The following is a 19219-nucleotide window of genomic DNA, read 5'->3' on the forward strand; positions in this document are numbered from 1 at the left end:
ATGATTGTAATACAAAACTGATTGTTAACTTTGTCACTCTTTGGATGTCATTGTGGTATGAAAAGCCTGTAGGTAATATGACATTGAGTCAACCTGGAAGCATCACAGACTGGGAAGATTTAATGGAAAACAACTAAAATACAAACATGTTTCACCAGTAAGTGTTCCATGATTAATTCACTGTGGGGCTAATAAATGTATGTTTAAAGGTGGTGCTGGTGGTCATTATGGAGACTGCTGCTTACTAAGTTAATCTGCAGGTATATGCAGATTAGATGATTTCATTCTCCAGTTATTTCTTTGTGGTATAAATGGCACAGATCATTGTTGCCATCATATCTTGTTTTCTCCATGTTTCAGCTAGCTTTGGGTTGCTCTTAGAGGCATAGGGAAATCCAAAGAGTACCGTTGCCTAGAAGGGATAGTCCATCTTGAATCCTGACTTAGTGGATAAATATAAAGGAAGAATGCTAGAAACTATATGAAACAATCAAACCTATAGTTGTTGGGAGCATTTCTGCCTATTATGCAGCCTCATTTAGATCTTTTTGACTGCAAAATATACTTCTAATGTTATGTCATTGCAGAAAGAACTTGGGAAATTTAGCTGGAAACTAGCTGTACCCGGCCACACGTTGCTGTGGCCCAGCCTGGTTCAATGAAAAAACCCAGAAAAGAGTTCTTTATCCCACCCTGGACCTTCCACAAATATATAAAGAGAAGCCTCCCACAGGATGGTAAACATGTGGATGTTCTCTGGGCAACATCCTTCCTGATGGTCAGTTCTCACACCAGAAGCAGCAAGGCTATTCAATGCTAATCAAGTTGGTCAATTGCAACATTTCTTGCAGCAAATAAAGAGCACCACTCAGAAAACAGTGGAATACCAGAAATGAAACAATGAGGGCCAGCTAACACCTCCCAGCAAAGGATTCCCCTAGGCAGGAAGTAGCCAGGTTTTGAAGCAGCAAGGCTATGCAATGCTAATCAAGTTGGCCATTTGGAACATTCACACTTGCCTGTAGCAGAAAAGAGTTATTTCTCCCATCCTGGACCTTCCACAGATATATAAAGAGAAACCTCCCACAGTATGATCAAACATCCGGGTGTCCTCTGAGTAGCATCCTTGCTGCTTGCAGTTTCTGAAGTTGCTCCTGACACCCTTTCTATGGCTAGGCTTCAGAGCCTCAGCCTCACATAACTCCTCATGAGTGGCAAGGAGGCGGGCCTAGCTTTCCCTTGTGGCCCCGCCCACACCGGTTACTAAAGGGTGGAGACTGCTTGGCCATTGCTTGCGCCATTGCTAAGGGAGGAGTTGTCTGTTATGGCAGTTGTTAAGGGAGGAGGGGAGTGTTTGGCCATTGCTAAGGAGAAATCTGTCTGTTAGGACGGTAGCTAAGGGAGGAGGAGACTGATTGGCCGTTGCTTAGGGGTATGATTTTACCTTTCTCAGGTGGGTCAGGTTTGTGCGAGTAGACCTAAAACACATGGAAGTTTGAATGCTATGTTGTGTTCAAATTTCATAGTAATCGGTGCAGTAGTTTGGAAGATATGAGGTCCCTCATTAATGAACAGTACATTTTTATTCAAATAGATTATTACTATGGCTAACTTCAGTTTCAAAGTGACATACACATAAGTTGATTTATATTATTTATTTATGCAATTGTTAAAAGGAAAAAATAGCACTTTTCAGTAAGCAATAAAACAGTTGTTAGATTCTAAATTTATTAGTGAGGCAATTAATCTATGATCAGTAAGCTTGGAACCTATGCATTTATGTCTATATTTCCTGTGTTAGGAAATCATGTGGCAGGAGGTTAAGTGATAGAAGATTATAAAATATTCCATGCTGATGTTAATAAAAGGTAACTCCATAAGGCAAACAGGATTCTCTAAAGTCGTCTATGCTTAATGTTCCCAATATGATGTAGCTGGGAAATTGATGCTTTTACATAGCTTTAGGTGAAATATGTATCAGCAATTACAGATGTATTATATTGTCAAAAATGAATCACAATTCTTTTTAGTCATATGGAGTTTCCTAAAGGGCCATTCAAGATACTTTCACATGGGTCTTGAAGACTGCATCAGAAGAGTTAAAGGGAGGCAGGCTGGCTTGAAAGACATCTTTCACATTTGGTCCCAATTACCTTGAGAAGATAAAATCAGATGTGACAATAAGCAATTTCCTATTTAAACAGTATGGCATGGTGTTTTCAGGAAGGAGACTTTAGTTCAGCAGTAGAATGGGCACTTTGCATGCAAAAAGTGCAGGTTCAGTTCCTGACATTTCCAAGGGATGCAAAAAATGCACACATTTGGAAGCCACTGTCAATCAAGTTAGACACTGCTTAACAGGATGAACCAGTGACCTGAACAGTACATAGCAGTATCATGTATTGTTCTCATAAATTTGTTCTTTCATCATAGACTTCTCCAATAGGGTGCTATAAGCTTCTGTTAGACTTATAAATCCATAATTTTTGGCTTCTGTGTGATTCACCTTTATTGTTTCTAAATAAGATCATAATTTAGCCAAAATGCATTTACATTTTATAAGGCAATAGTAAAAGTGTACAGAATTTGTGAACAGTGCTAATAAAGAATTTTCAAAAAAAAAATATAGTACATACCAAGAGGGTGTATCTGCTGGGATGTTACTTCTGTGAAGAAAAGTAATGTTATTTTAATCGAGTGTTCTTCATTTATGAATACATACACAGCATTACCTGCTTCAATTGCCAAAGGTGTCTGATTAGTGGGTTATAATAATAATAATAATAATAATAATAATAATAATAATAATAATAATAATAATAACTTTATTTTTATACCCCGCCCCATCTCCCCGAAGGGACTCGGGGCGGCTTACATGGGGCCAGGCCCGATAAAACAAACAAATAACAGTAACAAAGCAATAAAACAATTATCCCAGTAAAAAACATCAACATCAATAAAAACAATCATTAAAATCAATTTGGGAGAATATCTATTTGGGAGAACATTAGCCCACTGTGAATCATGTTTCTTTTATGGAAGCAGCTGATTATCCCAGTTTCTAAACTACAAGGACCAGTAAATAGCTTTTCTACACAGTTCAACAATCCCACTTTTTGATCAGTGAAAAAAAAACATAGCTTTTTTAAAGCTAAGAATATTCTTATATTTAACCAGGGACAATTGCAACCAGCTTGCTAAAATGCTTGACTTCAAAGACCACTGCATGGCATGACATTTCAGAAACAAATATAAACAATTCATGGTCTTTAGAAATTGTTAAAGAGCACTCTCTTCAAGGGAAAAATTCAGCTCATAGCCTTTGAGGTGGCTCCTGTTTAGTTGGACAAACTGTAAGAAAAGCTATACAATTCATGATTTCGGTTGAATTAGTTTTGATATTGTCAATGACTTCAGTTTCTTCAGAATAAAATTAATTACAAAAATACAACACCAGATTACACTAGAAAATAATTTGCCAGCATTGACTCCTTCCATCTACTAAAAGTGCATCTACTCTACACCATAGAATTAATGTAGTTTGATACAACTTCAATGGACATATTCTGGAAACGTGGAAACTGTAGTTTGGTGAGGCAGCAGCACTCTTTGGCAGAGAAGGCTAAAGAACTTGTCAAACTACAACTTCCATGTTTCCAAAGATTTGAGACATACTGTGGAAGCTCAAATTTGAGCTTCCTTCTGTTTCATATACCAGCCTTTCCTAATTAAGATGTGTGGAACTACAATCCCCATCATTCTCAACCAGCAGAGTGTCATACTAGTGGTCTGTCCAGAAAATGGTTTGGCTCAAAATGCCATTGTACTTGTTATAGCAAATGGTATTGGTACTTACAGATAAATAAAATACTTACCCCTAAAACTGGTGGGAAGCCCTGAAATGCACAAAACATTACATTCAGATCATTAAAGGAAACCTTTAACTAATTCAATTCAACTAATTCAAGTCATGTGGGTAATGGACAAGTGGAGTGTCTCCAGCTGGAAAGGACACATATGAGCCAAAAGAGACTATTAGGTGAAAGGCTTTGCTAATCCTTGTTATCCATTAGAGAACATAAAGGTTGCCCAACATTGACTCTTACTCCATCATAGTGTCAGTGGCTTTCAAAATTTTCATTCAAGAGTCTCACTCATTCCTATCAGCAATTGAAATTGGGACCTGTGTTTTTCCACTGAGTCACAGCCGGACACATGGACTTGGAGGCTCTGATTTAATAGGGTTCTTCTATTGTTCCCACTTTTTAACCAATCTACAGTTACCAGAGGCAGGAGCAGTAGCATTTCTGTTGGTTTTTCACATTTTGTAGCTATTTTTTTGCTCCAGACCAGTGATTTAGAGTGAATGTGTTCAAAAAGACATGTGTGCTACTCAACTGAACATTACCAACCCATATTATCCTGACGGCATTCATGTGGGAAGAAACCATATCATATTGACTCCATGACAAACTCCCTTTTGGGAATCTCTCCCTAGTTTTGCTCCTTTCCTCAATACATATATTTCATCCCAGAAATATTAATTGTCCAACTCTACTGAGACAGGCAGATAAATACTCTAGGGCCTAAGTTTTCCTTCAGGCTAAAGATGATACAGAGCAATGTTTTACCGGAAAAGGATATCCAGGATAAGCGCCCTAAAAAGGGGAAGGATAAGGAAAAAATAATTAATATTCTGAAGTCTCAAAGTATAGGTCAATCAACAGTACAATATGATGAACAAAAGAGGCAGATCACAACACTACAGTGAGTCACCTGTCTGTACAAACGGTGATTGTGAACCTTTCCTCTCTACCCATGAAGTAACAGATAATTTGTACTGAAAGTACAATTTGTGCTGTATTTACTGAGTCTTGTCTGAAAGGCTATTTGTGAGTCTTCATAATTATATTTTGCCAAGTAGCAAAAAGAAATAAATGATCTTTGGGCATCATCACATCAGCTATTGTCTTTTGGCATATGTGTTGTTTAAACAAATGAAAACATTTAATTATTGGAGCAATGCCTTTCATTGCAATTGCATAGCTTTGTTTTGCCCTACCCAGGACATGTACATTGTGGGTTTTGTTTTCTTTTTCCGCAATTGCACAGTTGCACAGTTTCAGCATTTTTGCAAGACCTTTCTCCATTTCTTTCACTTGGGGCTACAGTAAAAGTAAATAATCCCAGAAAAATGAGTGCCAGAACAAAAACAATGCTGGATTCACTGATGGGTTTTAGCATTAATGAAAAGAGGTGATCTGATCACCCTTCAAATGTAATGCACCTCTGGGAAATACGGTACATGATGTCATGCAGTAAACCTTATCAAAAGGTGCTTTGATCTTGCAGTAATTGTGCTTTATCAGCTATGTGCAATAAGATCCTTTTCCATGACTGGCTCAAGACTCAGTCATGACAAAAGAAAAGATTAAATTATCCAAGTTCTACACAGAATAGCTGACTAAACCGGTAATTGAATCTTACTCTTGAAGAGGGCTTTCCTTCCCCAAATATAAAATTATAACTGAGGTGTTTAGGTAAAGTTTATAGGACCTAGGTTTGCTTCAAACTTCAGATGATAAAAATGTTGGTCAGTAGAAAACAGCAATCTTACCGGAAAAGGATATCCAGGAAATGGTCCCTGGAAAGAGAAAAGGAGAAAATGTATGGTTAAATTGATAGCGCACACAACTTTCCTACAATGCTTTGAGGACTCATTTGGTTAAGCCAGTTTTTGAATTACCTTGAATACTGATTTCTCTTTGGAAAAGTATCATACACAGTTTTAATTTAATCCACAAATTTACAACTCAGGTGCTCAGATAAATTCCATAGATCCTGAATTTGCATTTAGACTTAATGTGATAAAAATGTTTCTTAGCAGAGAATAGTAATCTTACCGGGAAAGGAACTGCAGGATTTACAGGAAATGGTCCCTGGAAAGAGAAAAGAAGAAAGGAAAAATATGTGATAAAACTGATGATGTACACAATTTTCACATGTAGTGAAATGGGCTTGTTTGATTAAGGACATTTTTAACTGCTTTGAATTTTATATGTGGAAAAGTGGCATATACACTTTTAATTTAATCAATGAATATTTATCTTCATTAAAAGCCTGGACACCAGAGTCATGCTCAAACTACTACACTACACTTACTAAAACCTAAAAACACCAAGAAGATAACTTAGATGAATTAGCTTACCGGGAGTGGGATACCACCAGTAGCATTCTAAATAGAAGGGACAATATTTAATCAATCATACATGCTTCCCAATATGGGTTCAATGTTGTTAAAGTCATTCTTTGGCTTTCTTTTTACAAGAGACTTTAAAAATAAAACATTGTGCCAGCCCTACTAGGGTTGTGTTTATGTGTGTATTATTTTGTTTACCCTTGGGGCTCCTTGAATCACATTATTCAACACAAATTGGCCTTTTGAAATTTTCAGCAGGATTTCTTCAAATTTAGAAGTGCTTAGTTTTTCTGGATTCCTCTCTAGGTTTCACCTTTTTTTCTCAGTTAAGCTTATCTTTTCTTAATGGTTCAACCCAAATATAATTGAAAGTTTGAACTGAACAAACAAGGAGCGAACAGCTGACATGGAAAGCAAACTAAATGTTGTGTATACCAGGACAAAGTGCACCATAAATCATAGAATTGGAGGAGACCTCAATGGTCACTCAGTCCAACCCTGTTTTACCATGCAGAAATCCACAAGCAAAATGTGGTGGAATGAAACTCTGCCACAGTTCAAGGCAGCGTATTCCAGTGTTGAACAGCTCTTACAACCTTTACTGTCAGGAAGTTTTTCCTAATATTTAGGTGGAATCTCTTTTTCCTGTAGTTTGAATCCACTGCTCTGTGTCTTGGTCTTTGGAGCAGCAAAATGTATAAATAATATAAAATAAAAAATAAAAAAGCAAGCTTGCCCCCTCTTCAATATGACATCTTTTCAAATATTTAAACATGGTTGGTATGTCCCCTCCTATCCAAGCTAAATGTACCCAACGCCTTAAGCCGCTCGTCATAGGGCTTAGCTTCCAGACCTTTGACCATTTTGGTTGTCCTTCTCTAATTGCATTCCAGCTTGTCAATATCAAGTTACATTATTGAGCATCTAAGACGTGCGACCAAAACAAGAGCAGCCAACTTATATCAGGTTAGATTACTTCACATCAACCATTGCAGGTGATTTTTGGAACCTAATTCAATTGTAAGGGGTGGAAAGAGGCAGCCACTCATTAATCCAGTTGCAAGCTTAACTATGCTGGTACATGCTGGTGGGAGCTAGCCAAAAAGACCTGGAATGGCACAGTAGACCACTCTATTGCTCTAACCAAGTGACAATAGACAGGGAGGTCCTGTAAATCTTGGAGTGATGGTGGAGAGGATAAGTTTATGTGATGGGAGTTTATATGTTGGGACATAACAGAGGTCATAATGTTGACCTGCCCCATTTGCAGGTTTTTCGCAAAGTACTTCTTACAAAGAGATTTAGAAATTACCTGAGCTGGATCATAGGGAATGGGAATAGGTATCATCTGTAAAAGAAAAAAAAGTGAAACCATGATACTAATTATTTCCAATTAATATTTTCAATATTATCCATATTCCTGAAATTTGATGCTTTGCTCAGCTCAGATGGGAAATCGATGGAAGCTGTAAAAAAGCAACATTTTTGCCAACTGTCAGTTTCATTAAAATTACTTGGGTTTTGTTTTTTGATTTTTTGGGGGTTTTTTGGGGGGGTTTTTGAGGGAGGGTGGTTGCAATATAGATTGATGCAGAAAAGTTCTTATTTTGTGTATGGATGGGGAAATGTGTCAATTTAACTTTCTTCCACATTCCATTTTTTAAACCCCAGGTTTTTGTGGATTCTAGTAAACTCATCAAAAAGAAAAACAAGTGAAATTTTCTTTCCTATTTGAACAATCTAAGTTGTTGCTTCCATCGGGAGGATTACATATATGATCGCATAAATGTTAAAAATGAAGAATCTCTCAGAAAAAAACTTCATCATACACCAATATGCTTAAATAATTATAAATTCAAACTTAGATTATTAAATTAAGATAGAATTAGGCAATTGTGTGTTTACAGATGTTTTTTGTCTTTTCTTCCCATAGTTCCCCTTCAGCGGGTGGGTTTTATAGGTCAAAAACATCTGAAGCTGTACATTCCTCAAAGCCTTGAAGTTGTTTGTTCTCTGAATCTCATCTAATGGTAATAATATGGTAAATATGGCAAGAGTTCATCTAACCCAAACTTGTGCATCTAAGGTTTCGTTTTTTACCTGAAGGACCAGCAACTATGTAATTTCTACTTTAATACTACAGTACATTCGCGGATTCAGGTGTTAGCCAAAAACGCAGTAAGTGTAGCCTTGTTTATACCAATTGTCAACCAATTTATGACAAAGTCAACTTCACAGATATATTATTGTACCATTCGTATTATTACAAAACTTGTATGGCTAAAATATTGGTTATACAACATCGACTTTTTTGTGAGGCCATATAAAATGCAAATTATCTCCTTTGAACTAGATTCTATGGCAGTGTAGACTCATATAATCCAGTTCAAAGCAGATAATCAGTTTTATCAGATGGGATAATCTGGATTATATGGTAGTGTGGATCCAGCCCGAGTTTGTTACGAATTTATCTTGATTTATTATGTCTCTCTCTTTTTCTTCCTTCCTTACTGACTCTGTATGATGTGTGCATTGTTAGCTCTGTGATTCAGATCCTATGTTTTTTCTTGTGTTTTATCAAAGGGTGATATGAGCAGTGGCACAATTACCAGTTTCAGTAGGTGGGACCAACTGTATGGCACAGGGAAAGAAGTAAGTACTTGTTAGAAATACAGACCTTCATGTTACTTCTCTCTCTTAATAGCCTTACCTGTGGAGGAACGTTTGGTTGAGCTGGAAACTGAGGTGGAAACTGAGCTGGAAACTGAGGTGGAAACTGTGGGTACATAGGGGGAATCATAGGCTGAGGACCTCGACGACGCTATGGAAACAGAGAGGAATGTTATTCTTACACTTCCAAATCAACCATTATCGTAAAGCAGTTTGAGAATTCTCACAAACCAGAGACTTGAAAGATTAAGACAGACATAAACCTCTGAAGCATAAAGGAATAAGGTTGACTGCACATTTCTTACATTCAGATTAGAGTAACACAATGCTTTTGATATAAGGCTTGCCTTAAAGAAAGAATAGTGACTATGTATCCTTAGACTAATGCAGATCCCCATTTGGCCCTCAGGGCTTCCCCAAATGGCACCATCCATTTCCCCAATAGGTCATTGTTGGATGTCTCACAACCTCTGAGGATGCCTGCCATAGATGTGGGCGAAACGTCAGGAGAGAATACTTTTGGAACATGGCCACACAACCCGAAAGACATACAACAACCCATTGTTGGATGGTTTCCCAATGTCTTTCTGGTCCTCCACTCCATTCTCAAAGGCGGAACTGCCTTTCCTGAGGATTTATTGTGTTTACCCAACTGTATTGATGGGTCCTACATCCATAGATTCAACTAAACATAACTTGAAAAACAAATATTGATTTTGCCATTTGCTGTGCACTTCATTGAAACGAAATAGCCTGCAATAGTCTCTCATTATTTCACAAACCTTCATGCTTTCTGTGGCATTTATTTGATGTGTTTGCCATTTTATCTAGGGAAGAATATTTTACTCCAACATTGTATATAATGGGACTTGTGCCATTATATACCACAAATGTTGGTATCCACAGACAGGGCAGTAGCCAGAAAAAAATTTCGGGACGGGTTTTGAAAATTTCGGGGGGGGGGGGGGTTGAACCCCTAGCACACACCTCTCCCCGCTACAAACCTGTCAATATCTGCTTGAAATAGTGCCTGGAGGGACTCTTAATGTTTTGCGTCTCATAGACTTAGCATGGGGATTTGGTTAACCAGTTAAAATTCATGAGTAAACCAGGGTTTTTTTTAAAACCTGAAAAATTTCGGGGGGGGGGGTTGAACCCCTAAAACCGCCCCCTCGCTACAGGCCTGTCCACAGAGGTCCTGGAAAATATTTTGACCCTCACACGAAAATATCTATTTTAAAAACTATATATAAACTTCAGCACTTCACTTCCTTTTCTAAAATCCACTACACAGTTGATGTTGTCATTATCATAATTTTTATTTGAATTTTGGTAATTATACACAAGTTGCCTTCTTGTTTCTAATCTAAGTTTAAAGTTATAGTTTAGATCTTTAAATCACCTTAACTCATATGGGTGGCTCCTGGAGACAGCTTTATATCCTTTACTTTGTAGTCTCCCATGTGTAGCCCCATCTTTGGAAGGTGCGAGAGATAATACTTCTTCACATCTCTGGGATTTCCTCTATCAGGAAAAAAATATTACCACCCTCTATAACCTGATTTTTCAAATGTGTATGTTGTGCTTGATTTTATCATGCTTTTAAGCTAATTTGTAAACTGTTAGTTTTAATTTTGTACTGTTTGATATATGCATTTTATTTCCTTGTACAAGCTTTCTTGGGAGACTTATACTTTATGGTACAGATGGGAACTATGTAGTCCTCAAGGCGTTGTTGTTGGACTGCGAGTCTCAGCAGTACTAGCCAACATAACCAATGATGAGGAATGCTAGACCTGCTATTCGTCAACACATAAGGCTGTGCAATTTTCCCCCTCCCGTGACTTAAAAAACAGAATTCTCATATATTTACAATTTCCTGGAAACATTTTACTGAAACTGAAGACCTTTCCTGACAGAAGAAGAAATGTATGGTTATCAAATTTCTTCTACCATACTACATTTCAAATACAGAGATGGCTTACCTCTTCACTGGAGCTTGCTGACCTCTGTCAAACAGAGAAAATAGGGTTAGGCATGTTTCTTTCTATTTGATTCCTCATTCCCTCCCTGTTACTCTTGTTATTTCTAGTATTAACTCTTGATCTTCAGCTCACTTCTCAACAGAACAACTGGGCCACTATATGAGTAGGATAGTGAATCTGCTCCTTGCTTTAATATAAGCTTTAAAGGAGTTGAACCCATTTGAGGGCTAGGGTTCAATAATTTGGGCCTCTCCAAATTAATATAAAGCTAAATTGGAGTCAAAACTGGGAGAGTTGTGTGAAACATTGGGAGAGTCAAGGCAATAGTAAAACCTGCCTTGACTTATGCAACACTGAAGCAATAACATTAGTGTTGGCTGTCTGAGAGAAGCTGTTTACATCTTTGACACCAACTCTGTGGACCTTATGCTCTGGGATCACTTTAGATAAATAGATTAGTTCAATATAGGGAACTTGGCTTAGGCATGGGCCTAACTGAGGCATAGTTAGGAAGATGAACCAGAGTTAGAACAAAAGGCAGGGGAACCAACTGTAATAGACATTAGTCCTTTTCTCATTACTGAAGCCACTGAAGTTTCTGCCTTCCTTGTTGTTGTCTTCTGCCCTGGATCTTTGTGGTTTTGCAATAAATGCAATAAGAAGAATTACAGAGAGGCTTGCTCAGATGTTTTGAGAAGTTGGACCCTCCCCAAGAAAATGAATAACAATAACTACTATAGTGGATAATTTGGTGTCATCTCATTACATCCCAAATCTCACTTCACCTAATGGTGGGACTAGCCCTCACCTGTTAACCTGGGTTTCAGGGAGAAGTGCATATGTCTATTTATAAATTTCAGTGCAGAGCTGATATTTTGGTAGTTAATTCAGAAAAAACACCAGATACTGTATACAGAAATCTAAATTGTTGTGGCTACCTCTCTTGCATATCTCTCTATGTCATTTAAAAATTATTTCTTCATAGGTTAATTGTGCAGGGGAAAATTATATTATGAAGTTGTTGTCACTGTGAGATTAGTAAGTGTTGGTCTGACACTTTTGCCCATATTCCTCTTTACTATACTTACTCGAACTGGGCCAGCAACTGCCACAGCCAGAATGCAGGAAAGAAGAACAAGCAGCTTCATGGTGGTAGAGAAACCTAGAACAATATTATTGAGAAACAGTTCAGATAGTTTTTCCAGCCTCCAAAAGCTGGTCTCATTGCTACAGTAGATTCCCTCTGTATATTCCATGGATACATAGATTATTTTTTCCAAATCTCATAAAAGTTACTTTTCTAGATGGCAACACCCAGAATCATCCAACCAACATAACATCAGTTGGGAAATCCTGGAAATTATAGTCTAAATTGTAACATTTGCAAACTATGGTGAAGTATAGCAATTCCTCACTTAAAGTGGCAGTTGGTGAAAGAAAAGGTAATCCTTGATGCCTCTTAGAAGAAGTGGTCTCTGGAAAGTTCAAAATGTCTTTATCTTTACCTATGCAAGTCTAAACTGACTTGGTTGTTCATTTCACATGCATATATTGTTTACCTATAAATAAGCATTAATTTATTTGTAAAACTTATGTCTTTTATTTCATTGTAGAACAATCCCAGGGCAGGGAATGTTCTACAATCTTCTAAAAATAATAACATGTGCAGTAACCATTTGGTAACCAAAAAAAACCAATCTTAGTTATCTTTTCTAGTACAAATATCAGAAGTCTAATCACAAAACTGTAGAAAGAGGATGCTGATGGGAACCTTTAATCCTAAGATTATACGGACCAGCATTATTTTCAGATCATGGAAATGTGGAAATCCAGAATACCTGCATGAGAACTCCTTTTGGATCTGTGGACCTACCATAGGAGATTATAACATAATTCTGAGGAGAGGTTTTGAGAAAAGAAACGGGCAAAGTATAGGAGAGCAATCACAAAACACCCAGGAATCTATTAGAGAAGTCAGTGAAACACTGGCAGGCATGTTTGTACAAGAACACCCATGCACATACACATATACACATAAAAAATTATCAATTTGAATCCATCTAATGACATTTTTTAAATCTGGGAAGCCCTGTTTCATAACTAAAGGAATAGGCACACACAATACTCTTGACTCCCTCTGCAAAGAGAATGCCTTTGAAAACACTTGCAAAGCAACCGAATGAAACCAATTCATTCCCTCCAACATTTCACAGATGAAAACCTGGACATGTGTAACAAAGCAGAATATGGTTAAAGTAACACCATTTATTAACCAAAATACCCCAACAACATAAAATCTAGTAGAGAATTCTGAAAATGAGTGATAGTTCAACTTTTCCTGTGCCTTCCCTTAGGCACGTACTTGAAATTGTACTCGTGTCCTTTTCTTACCTTGGCTTTGTGTCACAACCAGCTGAAGAAGACTCAACAAATCAATTTGATCCAATGAACTCTATGAGAGTAGCTAGTGTTTATATACCATCTTGATAAGGGAAAGGGCTTAATATATTCAGAAGAGAAGAAAAGAGCAACACCCACAGATCTAGTGATTCACAACCTTTTTAATTCCTGCTGGATTAAGGGTTTTGAGTGGTTTACCAGGAGAATTCCTTGGGCTAAACTTTTGTTATAACAATATGTTTGCTGGCAGCATGAAACAGCTGATGTGAGAATTTCTAAACAAGACCACAAAACATTTTAAAAGTTTTAAAAGTTACTTTTAAAAATTAGGAATATCTTCCCATTATAGTGTTTAAAGCTGAATTCACCATCAGTACCCTCTGAAAGTGGAAGTGTTTCCAAAATTATTTATTCTGCTAGTTGGAATAACCAGGATCACATTCATGCTACACAATTATAGAAATATCGGTCTATTTTAACTATCATGGCTGCATTCTATGGAATTCTGTGGTCAGTAATTTGATGAGCCAGTGGAATAGAATATAATAACTATATTGTCATTGTAAATTTTACAACAAAATTAAATGCTTTCCCCAACACACATCACAAAACAACACACCCATCCCTCCATACTCCAACCACCACCACACAGCCCTCAATGCCACATCAATGCAAAACCATGGAGTTCAATATAGTAACAGCTGTAGGATAAATGCTATCACTCAGTCTGTTTGTCCTTGTCTTTGTCACCTGTATGGTTTGCCAGATGGTAATAATTCTAAAAAATAATATGCTGGGTGAGATGGATCCTTAAAAATGCTCTGAGTTTTCCTAAGGTTTCAGGGACTTATAAGGTTCTTCCAAAGAGGGGAGAGGGCAACCAATGATTTTCTGCAGTAGTGGTAACCCTTTGGAGCACCTTCTTATCTGCCGCTGTGCAGTTACCTAACCATGCACAGATACAGTAGGTTAGGACACTCTCTATAGCACAGTGGTAGAAAGTCACCAGCATTTTTTCATTCAGTTGTTGTCTCAGATAGTACAATCTCTGCTGGGCTCTCTTAACCTACGATGCCATATGAGTGCCCCAGGTCAGATTCTCCTTAACAATGACACCCAGGAACTTAAAACTGACCACTCGCTCCACTTGGTCTTCATTTATGACCAAGGGCCGAATATGAAATGCAGTAGTCCTCTCTAAACAGCAAAATTAGCAGTTAAAGTGGAATTATTACATTATTTTGTGGAGTTGAAAAGGCCTTGGGCACATCCAAATTAAAAATGCATGTACTTTAACTGCCATGACAAGAACTTCAGCATTACAGTGAACCCAAGCAAATCTTCCAGTTGGTTTCATAAAATCATAGGGTTGGATCTCAAGCAAAATATATTTGAAACCTCTGTTGATAAAAGACAATGGCAACTCTCTTGGAGAAACAGTTCAGTTTTTGCTAAGTGACTCAAATGACTATGTAACATATAAATTAGCTATGCAAAAAAGATCAGAAAGAGAGAGCTAGATAAAATTGCCATCAACTGCTACAGAGACTCAAGGGGTTAATTTGACCTGCCCCTAATAACTATTGATAATTCACGATATTTTTTTGCTCTTTGTGTGAGCATGAAGCTCGCCTATGTTTGTTATCTTCTGCTTCTTGTTTGCTTTGAGGGTACTATTCTGTGCATCCTGCACCTGTACCCTTTTGACATGGTCTTGGGATAGTACAATAAACTATTTGATTGATTGACTGTGCTAGGTTGATAATCATAGGGTTGGAAGAGACCACAAGGTCCATCCAGTCTGATCCTCTTCTGCTGGCAGGAAGCCCTCCCAACTGATGGTCATCCAGCCAGAGAAGGAGACTCTACCACATGGCTGATCCTTTTGCTACTCCTCCCCATAAACTTTTAACTCAGGTGTCATATTTTGACATGTTTAATGCACCTATGAGATTTATTATATTTATGTAGGATTCAAGAACTGGTCCTTCCACATGCTCCTAAAAGCTTTTCTGAAATTTCTTCATTTTTTAAAGATCAGTTTCAAAAGAGTTCAAACCACTTCAGTGTAGTGAATCTTCTAAGATTAGCAGGTAACTCTTAGTGAATCCAATAGAGCCCAATTGTTGTGGGTTTCTTACAATTCAATTTTTATGACGGAGGTTATCACTATGAGTTATCCTGACCATATCTGGTAACCTGACAAAAAAGTCAACTTTCCTAATATTGACAGGATCACTCTTAGTGAATCCTAGCATGGATTAATGGGTTTGGGTAAGAGTCCCAAAAAGGTGGTGATGCAAATAATGTTCTCTTGATGTTTCTCAGGGTTATGGGGCTAAAAAGGTTCAGGAAAGAATTTTCCATTTTTTTGTAAAATGTCATAAAATGCATTTCTTGACTATTGGGAACCTGGTGACAAGAATTCTAACTGATGTGAATCTTTGAAATTTGGAAATTATTATGTGCAAAATTGTACATTTATTTTTGTACAGAAAACAGCATGTTTGGACACAGAAACTAATATATCAGGAAATGCAGAAAATGCTGTTTCCTGTAAAAAAAATGTTATTTTTAGGCAAAAAGTGTGGGTTTTGAATAAACTGCCAACTGCAGCATTTTCTGCTTGCTGTTTAGGATTTTTGTGCAGAAAATAGGTCTCAAGCTGTTTGCAAACTTCAAAGAAGATTGCAAGCAATTTTCTGTATCCATGGCTTCTGCATCTATGGATTTAATTAGCCACAGCTTGAAAATACTTTATAAATATCTAAAAATTCAAACATTCTGCCACATTTTAACAGTACACTGACTTGTAAGTATGCCCTGCTGTAGCCTTACTCCATTTCCCAGATCCTAAGTCTTCAGGTCACTTGTTGAATTATAATGAGCCCACAAATTTCATAGGGTTTTCTTAGGCAATGAATACCAAAGGTGATTTTGCCAGGTTTGAAATATAGCCTACAGTACCTGATATTTACTGGCCTCCTCCCACCCAAGTTCTAACCAAGGCCGGTCCTGCTTAGTTTCCAAAATCAAAAAAGATCTGGTGCCTTTTGGGCATTTGGGGCTGTTTACATGAGACTAGCCAATAGAATTTAGGTAACTGATGGAGAAGGAAGCATGCAATGCAGTGGTTATAAGTTAGGTGACAGGCAAAGGTAGATTGCATGGAAGGAGGAGTTGTTTGATTTTGGGGCAAGGAGGCAAAGCCTTTTTTATCCTAATTTTCCAGGCTCCATGGACATTAGTTACCAGCATTGGATTCTGCTATGCGTAGTTAGCAGTGAAAATGGAATCCACAACTATACAATACCTTTATTTTTATTTTTATTTTGACACATGAATGAGAATTGTTACCTTTGTTTTTTTTAAATTAGGATGAAACTAGTACACATATCAGAATGGTAAAAGACAGCTTTCTCCAAAATGATTCTCTATCTGTTAATAATGTCATTGTTTTTGACATTAACATTATCTGTTAATAATGTCATTGGTTTTAACGATTCAATTATATTCATCACCTCAAAATATATTTTGAGTTCCACCATGTCTTCTATTCAAGGAACTCCTGGTGATAAAAAAAAAACTGGGAGAAAGCACTTGATGGGTTTCTGATAGTGGTAATCCATGGTTCCCATGTTAGTGGGTCTGGGAAATCTACTCTGCATTTCAATTTGAACTTTTTAAGAGCTGTCCATGGTATAAAATTACTTTTGAAGATAGGGGCCAGTGATAGAATAGACATAGAATCATAGAGCTGAAAGAGACCTCATTGGCCATCCAGTCCAACTCCTGCCAAGAAGCAGGAAAATCACATTCAAAGCACCCCCGACAGATGGCCATCCTAAAAGCCTCCAAAGAAGGAGCCTCCACCACAGTCCGGGACAGAGAGTTTCACTGCCGAACAGCTCTCACAGCGAGGAAGTTCTTCCTGAAGTTCAGGTGGAGCTGATTTAGATAGCTCCTTTAAAGTTCAGACTAAAATTCAAAAAAGGGGTTGTCATTCCACCAAAATGGAAACCACTAGCTGGCAGTGGTTTCAAAAATTACTACTGCAGCATTTACAACTAATAACTAAGCTCAAGAGATTAGATGGGATGGGTAGAATTCAAATCTTTTCAGCATGGGTTGCACTGACAACTTCCCATAAATAACAATAGATGCCGTGTTTCTCTGAGGAACAATCGAAACAATACACAGTTGTCTGGAGTGAATGAGATTAGAACTAGCAAAATCATCCTCATTCTGATAATCTCCTCAAACCTCCACCTACTTTCAACATTCATTTGACTATATTCCCAACCACATCCCAAGTAGAGCATGAGAAAGTTACAGTTCTCTCCACCCCCAATCTTCATCACCAGTGGCCATACTGGCTAAGTGATTTTGAGATTTGTAGTAAACAAAACTGGTGCTTCTAAATTCTGACTCCAAAATAGACATGCCATGATCCTTTCAACTCGTCTTCCCATTTTAACATGCTGTAACATGCACCCACACAATACACTATACAACCCTCCATATACATGGGTTTTACATCTATCCAGTCATCCAATGGCAGCTCAAAAATATTCAGGGGGAAAAAATATCAGAAAAAATCCTTGATTTTGCCTTTTCCCATATGCTCCACTGATGTTTAGCTTCCTGCCATTTCACAAATCCTGAGACTTACTCCATCATTCATATGACTTGTTTGCCATTTTATATAAAAGATGCAATTTTACTACGTGATAGCAAGTAACGGGATTTGATCACCCACTATTTGGGTATCCACAGGGGGTTCGGGAACCAATCCCCAGAGATCATTGTGTCATCTTTAATGCCAATGGACTCGTTAAATGAAACCCTGGGATTTGCAGGTTTTTTAGGATTTAGATATTCTTGATGGAGAGCACAAACACCTACCTAAAGAAAATTCTAACTTATCCCTTAGGACAGCATGTGAAACCCATTAAAAGTACTGGGAGGGTTTGCATTGCACCACTATCCTCTGGCTTAGGCAGTAATTTCCCAATTCCACAAAAATACCTAACAGCTCATCACATTGTTAGCCATCTGATATCAACAGTTGGTTAAGCTGTTTTCTCAGAGGGCTCAGTAGTATTCTTTCAAAATAATTTAGAGAATATCTTGGAATTTGCAGTCCAATTTATGGCATGGGGACTGTGGTGTAACAAAACACTGACACATTGTTCTCTTTTTCATCTGAAATCATGATCACTACCACTGATATTTCAAAAATGTAGGATCTGAGCAGTGTCCAAAAGTTTTGTTTGGTCCACATCTGGACCATATAAAATTTGAGATCTAGTGGTCATTCTGTTACGTCAAAGTCAGCCTCTTTTGAGTTCATTGGGGCATAGTCTTTGGTGAACAGATGACTATAAGATGGCAGCCTTTGTAATGTGAACATGAGTCAACAGTATGATGGAGCAGCTAAAAAAAGCCAATGTGATTCTAGGCTTCATCAATAGAAGTCTAGTGCTGAGATCGAGAGAAGTCATAGTCTCACTTTATTCTGCTTTGGTCAGACTTCATTTGGACTACTGTGTCCAGTTCTGAGCACCACAATTCAAGAAGGATGTTGACGAGCTAAAATGCATCCAGAGAAGGGCAACCAAATTGATCAAAGTTTTGGAAGCCAAGTCCAATGAAGAATGGCTTCAGTAGCTGGGTTGGCTTGGAGAAAAGAAGGCTGAGAGCAGATAGGATAACCATGTTTAAATATTGGAAAGGATGATGCATTGAGGAGAGGGCAAGCTTGTTTTCTGCTGCTCTAGAGACTAGGACATAGAGAAATTGATCCAGAAAAGAGATTCCGCATAAACATTAGGAAAAATCCAATAAGAGCTATTTAGCAGCGTAGTAGAGTCTCCTCCTTTGGAGGTTTTAAGCAGAGTCTGGTTGGCCATCTGTCAGGGGTGTTTTATTGTGTTTTCCTGCATTTCCCTTGGGGTCTCTTCCA

The 19219-nt window shown here is 37.7% G+C and overlaps 1 protein-coding gene across 3 annotated transcripts; it reads right to left on the bottom strand.

Annotated features, from left to right (window-relative positions):
• Nucleotides 1–1640: 1640 nt before the first annotated feature.
• On the bottom strand, nt 1641–15466 carry scpppq1 (secretory calcium-binding phosphoprotein proline-glutamine rich 1). Of its 3 annotated transcripts, XM_062980847.1 has the most exons (12): nt 13246–15466; nt 11943–12016; nt 10855–10878; nt 8910–9020; nt 7512–7547; nt 6209–6235; nt 5904–5939; nt 5618–5644; nt 4632–4658; nt 3876–3896; nt 2637–2666; nt 1641–2153 (listed from the first exon to the last, which is right to left on the bottom strand). In XM_062980847.1, the coding sequence occupies exons 2-11, from the start codon at nt 12000–12002 to the stop codon at nt 2661–2663; spliced, it is 375 nt and encodes a 124-aa protein (XP_062836917.1). In that variant the 5' UTR covers nt 12003–12016; nt 13246–15466; the 3' UTR covers nt 1641–2153; nt 2637–2660.
• Nucleotides 15467–19219: the final 3753 nt, after the last annotated feature.

Source organism: Anolis carolinensis, chromosome 5, assembly GCF_035594765.1.
Source record: "Anolis carolinensis isolate JA03-04 chromosome 5, rAnoCar3.1.pri, whole genome shotgun sequence".
In the NCBI taxonomy this organism is placed as follows: domain Eukaryota; kingdom Metazoa; phylum Chordata; class Lepidosauria; order Squamata; family Dactyloidae; genus Anolis; species Anolis carolinensis.